General features: G+C 44.1%; 1 protein-coding gene across 2 annotated transcripts in view; it reads right to left on the reverse strand.

The window, feature by feature from the left end:
• Positions 1-5,032, reverse strand: part of caska (calcium/calmodulin-dependent serine protein kinase a) — a 35,734-nt gene extending 30,702 nt beyond the window's left edge. For both annotated transcript variants that reach the window (XM_083907406.1, XM_083907405.1), the window contains exon 1: positions 4,384-5,032. In XM_083907406.1, coding sequence (XP_083763532.1) covers positions 4,384-4,442 — 59 coding nt within the window. In that variant the 5' untranslated portion in view covers positions 4,443-5,032. The remainder of the gene's footprint in view (positions 1-4,383) is intronic.
• Positions 5,033-7,500: the final 2,468 nt, after the last annotated feature.

Consider the following 7,500-nt stretch of genomic DNA (forward strand, 5'->3'; position numbering starts at 1 on the left):
CCATGTCAGGTTTTCCTCATGGTGTCCTCATGGTGTTCTCCTGGTGTCCTCATGGTGTCCTCATGGTGTCCTCATGGTGTCCTCCTGGTGTCCTCATGGTGTCCTCATGGTGTCCTCATGGTGTCCTCATGGTGTCCTCATGGTGTCCTCATGGTGTTCTCCTGGTGTCCTCATGGTGTCCTCATGGTGTCCTCATGGTGTTCTCCTGGTGTCCTCATGGTGTTCTCCTGGTGTTCTCCTGGTGTCCTCATGGTGTTCTCCTGGTGTCCTCATGGTGTTCTCCTGGTGTCCTCATGGAGTCCTCATGGTGTCCTCATGGTGTTCTCCTGGTGTCCTCATGGTGTTCTCCTGGTGTCCTCATGGTGTCCTCATGGTGTTCTCCTGGTGTCCTCATGGTGTTCTCCTGGTGTCCTCATGGAGTCCTCATGGTGTCCTCATGGTGTTCTCCTGGTGTCCTCATGGTGTCCTCATGGTGTCCTCATGGTGTCCTCATGGTGTTCTCCTGGTGTCCTCATGGTGTCCTCATGGTGTTCTCCTGGTGTCCTCATGGTGTCCTCATGGTGTTCTCCTGGTGTCCTCCTGGTGTCCTCATGGTGTTCTCCTGGTGTCCTCATGGTGTTCTCCTGGTGTCCTCATGGTGTCCTCATGGTGTCCTCATGGTGTCCTCATGGTGTCCTCCTGATGTTCTCCTGGTCACACATGGTGAAAACAACTTTGTCTTCAGATGAACTGACTTCAGTTCACTCCCTGTGTTTTTTCCACCAGGCCTCAGCTGTAACCACGGTAACGCTGTGAGCTTTGGCTCAGAGCACGGAAATCACTTCAGACTGAAGCAAAAGAGAGAGAGAGTGTCCGGTTTACAGGGAAAAACATGGAAGAAACTGGGAAAAACAGGAGAAAACTTGGAGAAACATGGAAAAACGGGAGAAAACAGCAAAATAAACTGGGAAAATGTGGGATAAACGGGGAAGACAAAGGGTAGAAACATGGAAAACGTGGAAAAGTGGGGGAAAAAACAGGGAAAACATGGAAGAAACAGGGAAAACAGCAGAAAACATGGTGGAAAAAAACAGGGAAAAACAGGAAAGAAAAGAGGGAAATCTGGGCTGTGATGGTCTGCAGCAAAGCATCATGGGATGACAGTGTGACACATGTTCCAGCTAATGTTTCCAGCACAGAGACATGGACATATTCCCCAAATATAATCTGTCCTTAAAGGACAAAGCTTATGGAGTCATGAGCCGTCAGTGGACCAAACCCCATAGAGAAAACCAGTGATTTTAGCTCACGGTGGACACAGGAGCTGCTGGTCCTCTGCTGCCTCGTGTGGTCACTTTGTGTCACTGAGGTCAATCGAAATGAAATACTTTTAAAGCCGAATTCACTTAAATCAGTCATTGTAAGTTAGTGATGGAGGCAGCAGTGGATCAACAACTCCTGTGTGCTGTGATGTTAAAATCACTGGTTTACTCTATGGGCTTTGGTGTAGGGAGAGTGAGTGGTTTACAAACTTCAGATTACAGACGCTGACAAACAATCGTTCAAATGTTCTCACACAACAAAGTCGTCTGATGTGGGACAAACTGGTTAAAGGCGGTTAATGGTTTACAATGAAAAAAACCTTTTACCACAGAAGAAAAGAAAAACCTGAGAAACTCGTTTGTGCAGAGACGTGAACAAGACTCCACAAGACACACACACACACACACACACACACACACACACACGCGGACACACACACTTTCTATAGTCATCATTACGAAATAATCAATAACGTGGATTTTCTCTAATAACAAAACCTTTTTTAAGCTTCAAAGTGCAACAGTACACCGACTATTAATCCATTCATTTGGCTTCGAGGTGCATTCAAGAAACCTCGTCAATTCCGTCACTTGGTCCAGAGACTAAATGCTTGATGCTGCCACCTTGTGGTCATGGACGCGAGACAAATTAGGAGCAGGAGTACATTGATAATATCGTGATTATATCGCGTCGTGGCTTAATAATAATAATAATCGTTATTTTCTCTTCTCGGCTGTGACAGAATAACAATTTCCCCCCCCCTGTGGCCACTCGTGGTACTGCCCTAAAAAGCAGTTTTTCCCATAATAATCACACAATAGAAGTGAATGAAACACACACTGGTAACGTCCCGCCCCTCTGTGACCATCGTCACCATATACGTTATATATTATTATAGTACTAATGATAAAGATAATGATGAATATCGGTGTGTGTGTGTGTGTGTCTGTGTGTGTGTGTGTGTGTGTGTGTGTGTGTGTTGCTTCTTGAGTTTCATGCTTTGTGTCTCAGTCTCAGTTTGGAAAATCCCCCGGTGTCAAAGTCCCAGATTACACTGAGACAGGAGCTCGTCACAGGACAGGTGAGGTCATCACACACACACACACACACACACACACACACACACACACACACACACACACACACACACACACACACACACACACTCTAATAAACAGTAGATTATATTCAGTTACTGTATTCTACTGTGTTTACAGTGTATTTTCAGTGTATTTACAGTGTATTGTAACACCGCAATGTATAAACCTAAGAAAACATCAGTGAACTTTGAGTCAATCCCAAATCTGGACGATCCAATATCATCCTAGATTAAATCTGGAAATATGAAATAAAAAAAACACCTTGTTTTTCTTCAGACAGTGTGAACAAACCCTGACCCTGGATTTAATCCAGACTAATATTAGTTTATATCTGAGGAACCACGATTTTCTCTAAGCTGCTCGACTGAGACGTCCACAAACACAGTCGCTAACAACCACCAGATGTGCAGTGTGTGTGTGTGTGTGTGTGTGTGTGTGTGTGTGTGTGTGTGTGTGTGTGTGTGTGTGTGTGTGTGACTCACTAGCCTTTAATCTGGGCCAACAGCCACAGCAGGTAAGTGAGTGTGAGCGACTGTAACTGTAACACTGACACAGTCACAACTGTTATCAACAAAACACTGCAATGGTCCTTTAATTATGTGACCTACTTTAAAACACACCGTTAATACTGACACTGACACTGACACTGACACACACACACACACTTATCATAATTATCACTGTGTGTGTGATGCCTTCAGGGTCATGAGGAGAACTCAGTTACATCTGAAAACAAGAAGACTATGATGACTCTATGAGGACTATGAAGACTCTATGATGACTCTATGAGGACTCTATGCGGACTATGCGGACTATGAAGACTCTATGATGACTCTATGAGGACTCTATGCGGACTATGCGGACTATGAAGACTCTATGATGACTCTATGAGGACTATGAAGACTCTATGATGACTCTATGAGGACTATGAAGACTCTATGATGACTCTATGGACTCTATGCGGACTATGAAGACTCTATGATGACTCTATGAGGACTCTATGCGGACTATGAAGACTATGAGGACTCTATGGACTCTATGCGGACTATGAAGTCTCTATGATGACTCCATGAGGACTATGAAGAGTCTATGAGGACTATGAAGACTCTATGAGGACTATGAAGACGCTTTGATGACTCTATGAGGACTATGATGACTCTGTGAGGACTATGAAGACTCTATGATGACTCTATGAGGACTATGAAGACTATGATGACTCTATGAGGACTATGAAGACTATGATGACTCTATGAGGACTATGAAGACTCTATGAAGACTGAGGACTCTATGAAGACTATAAGGACTCTATGAAGGCTCTGAAGACTCTATGAGGACTCTATGATGACAACTCTATGAGGACTCTATGGAGACTATGAGGACTCTATGGAGACCCTACAAAGACTCTACGAAAAAGTATGTTCTTAGTTAAACTAACACAATAACTCAGTGTTTTCTAGAATCACGTAAATGACACCATCGTGCTGAGCCATTGTGATAACTTTGCACATAATTAAGGGCCCCAGCACAGTCGCCAGGGGCACGAATTTGTGCGAGGAACCTAATGTTTTTATTATTATTATTATGAGGCTTTGAGAGCATTTTTAAGGAGGTTAATATGCATAAGAACTCTTGCACAGAGGTCAGGTGTGGAGAAAATACAATATTGATATTGTGCTTGGACCTGTGTGTCGCCCAAGGGCTCTACAGCGCCCCCTAAGTTGAAAACTAGCCCAAAAAAAGTAAATCGGAACCATCAACTCAACTCAACAGGAAGTCAGACATTTTTCATTCATTGTATTCAAGCTAGTTTAGTCTAAAAACAAAGCTGCAATGTTCAAAATCCTTCTTCAATCCTTAACCCTGATTAAAACCACTGTGGTGATTATGGGGGGGGGGGGGGCACCACATCTCAATCATGTAAGGGGCCCCCCACAACAGCCAGGACCGGCCCTGCACAGATCCATTTAAACGCAGCACTTACTTGCCAATGACCTCGCAGAGCTCGTACACGTCTTCAAACAGAACGTCGTCGTCCGCCATGGTCCAAGTTCGGCTGGAGGGGAAGAACCCGTCCCCCCTCTTCAGCACACACCTCCCCACAAACTGTGCGTCCCGAGCCCGCTGAAAAGCTCCGGGAGGACGGCGGTGCTAGCGGGGGGGGGGGGGCAGCACACGGTCCGCAGCTGCTCAGCGCTTCCACAAAAACGCTGCTAAATCCCAGTTGTTGCCTCCCGTCGTCGACCCCCTCCGCCCCCCATCAGAAAAACCGCTGCGTCGCTGTGGATGAATCGAGCTCACTAATCCAGTTTTGTGGGGAGTCCGCGGCCCCGCCCCTCTCCGTCTCTCCCTCCAGCAGCGGCTTTAAGAAGCGAAGCGGACAAACATGACAGCGGACACGGACACGGGCTTCTTCTTCCCGCCTTCGACAGCGGCGGCACACGGTGTGTCACACCGGGGCACGGCGGCGGGCAGGCGGACACCGCGCTCTGGCTCGAGCCCTGAACCCAGGTGGCTCCGTACGGGCGACACGAACCCGGAGTCCCCCACACACACACACACACGCAGTCCTCGGTGCTTCCTCTGCCGTGTTGTGTCACTGACAGTCCGGGTGTTCTCCTCTCAGAGCTCCGCTCCTCCGGCTCCTTCTCCTTCAGTCACTTTCCTGCAGTTTAGTTAGTTTTCTTCCTCACACCCACACACACACACACACACACACTGAAGGAGAGGGAGCTTCTAGAAAAAAATAAGCTCCTCCCACTCCGGCTCTGACGGACGCCATGTTGGTTGACGCCGCAATGACCGCTCAGCGCCATTGTAGCGGTACGTTAGTCAACGTCGGCGCCATCTTGGTCCGGGCAAGACACACAAGCTTTAGAGGGAGTGAATGTAGGCTTTTAAAGGCACATTTAGTAGAAATGTTAACGTCATTTCAAAAAACGTAAATATATACGTTTATTGATATATATTTATTTTTATTTTTTTTAAACCTGCAGAATTCTGAGATTAAAGTGAGAGAATTCTCAGATTAAAGTTAGAATTATGAGGGGGAAAAAAACAGAATTCTCAGATTAAATTCAGAAAATTCTCAGATTAAAATTTGAATTATCAGATTACAGTGAGCGAATTCTCAGATTAAAGTAAGAAAATTCTGAAATTAAAATTTGAATTACCGGATTACAGTTAGAATTATCAGATTACAGTGAGAGAATTCCCAGATTAAAGTTAGAATTCTGAGAGAAAAAATCCCCCAGAATTCTCAGATTAAAGTCAGAAAATTCTCAGATTAAAATTTGAATTATCAGATTAAAGTTAGAATTCTGAGGAAAAAAAAAACAGAATTCTCAGATTAAAGTCAGAAAATTCTCAGATTAAAATTTGAATGACCAGAAAGTTAGAATTCGGAGAAAAAAAAGTTAGACTTCTGAGATTAAAGTCAGTTAATTATCAGATTAAACTCAGAATTCTGAGATAAATGAAATGAATGAATTAAAGTACACATGTGGACGTGTTATAATGTAACACGTGTCCAGACTGCATATGAAACATTAATCTCTGTGATAAACGAGGGTCAGAGCTGCTGCAGATTACATATTCATATTTCATGGGCTCTGCTGTGATGAATACTTTGCCAGACGACTTCCTAATTAACGGAGAATAACTGAGCAGAGTCGGTAAAGCCGAGAAGATGAGATCGTTCTCTTATTTATGATTTTTAAACCAGAAATAATCTGATGGAATTAAATCAACTCAGGAGCAGCTTCTGCTTTTCCTCTGATTTATGGAACACAAAAAAGCTTTTATTCAAAACCTCGATGAAAATGCGTGGCCTTGGTGTGTGTGTGTGTGTGTCTGTGTCTGTGTGTGTGTAGAACACAGGTGAGTTTCTGAGAATTGAACCTGAATTTGAAAATACATGTTCCTGGGTTTAATCCTGATTGTAGGTGTGGTGATAGTTTTTGTTTACGCACTGAACGTCAGCTTCTCTCTGATTTGTGTTTTATTCAAATGTGTGTGTGTGTGTGCGTGCATGCGTGTGTGTGTGTGAACAGGTTGAACAGGCAGGTAGACCAGGGCCAGGTCAGGTGAGGACATGTAAGAGAGACAGGAGAACAGGAAATGAATTTGACACGACAGGTGAGCGAAGAAAATAAAACAGGAAACGAGCTTTAACCTGCTTGAACCAGCTTTAACCTGCTTTAACCCGCTTTAACCAGCTTTATTCTGCTTTAACCTGCTTTAACCCACTTGTAAGTGGGTAACACTTTAACCAGCTTTGACGCACTTCATTCTGCTTTAACCTGCTTTAACCCGCTTTAACCTGCTTGAACCCGCTTTAACTCGCTTGAACCCGCTTTAACTCGCTTTAACCTGCTTTAACCCGCTTTATTCTGCTTTAACCTGCTTTATCCTGCTTTAACCTGGTTTTAACCCGCTTTAACCTGCTTTAATGGCACACAAACATCGTAGCGTATGTTTACGGTTAAGAATTAAACCGTTACAAAGTGTACGACCGATTTACCGTGAAACTAATAAGACAAACGTGCAATTAGCATTCAAATTAGCAGTGTTTGTACAAGGAGCAGCCATCTTGGAAGGTTGCTCCGATTTTTCCGAGTCGCAAATCTGAATTGAGGAAAAATTCTGCCTTACGAGTTCCGACTACAACTGGAACGTACCAACAGATCACACACACGGGTGCTACAGGCACGTAGCACAGCTAGCGTAAATTACAGGGGAAAAAATGTCTGTATTTGTTCAGTTTCAGGCCACTTTTCTCAGTGTTTGTAGACTACTAGAGTGGCAGCCATCTTGGCATCCGAGTTTCCAAGTTGGACATTTCCTACTTCCGAGTACAAATAGAATGCGCAAAATGTCTTTCTGTTTGGAGACACCTAGTGGCAGAAAGTCCATACTGTGTGTGTAATGTGTGAGATTTTTACATTAAAAATATCAACTATTATATTGAAAAAAGCTGCTTTAAATCATGATTCATTACAACAAGATTTGTTTGTTTGTTTTTAAACGGATTTAAACTCCTCCTTCATCAGTGTTTTCGACACGTGTTATTCTCTCTCTGACCAGCAGGAGGACGGGCAGA

This window comes from Microchirus variegatus (assembly GCF_963457635.1).
Source record: "Microchirus variegatus genome assembly, chromosome: 20".
NCBI classification, from domain to species: Eukaryota; Metazoa; Chordata; class Actinopteri; order Pleuronectiformes; family Soleidae; genus Microchirus; species Microchirus variegatus.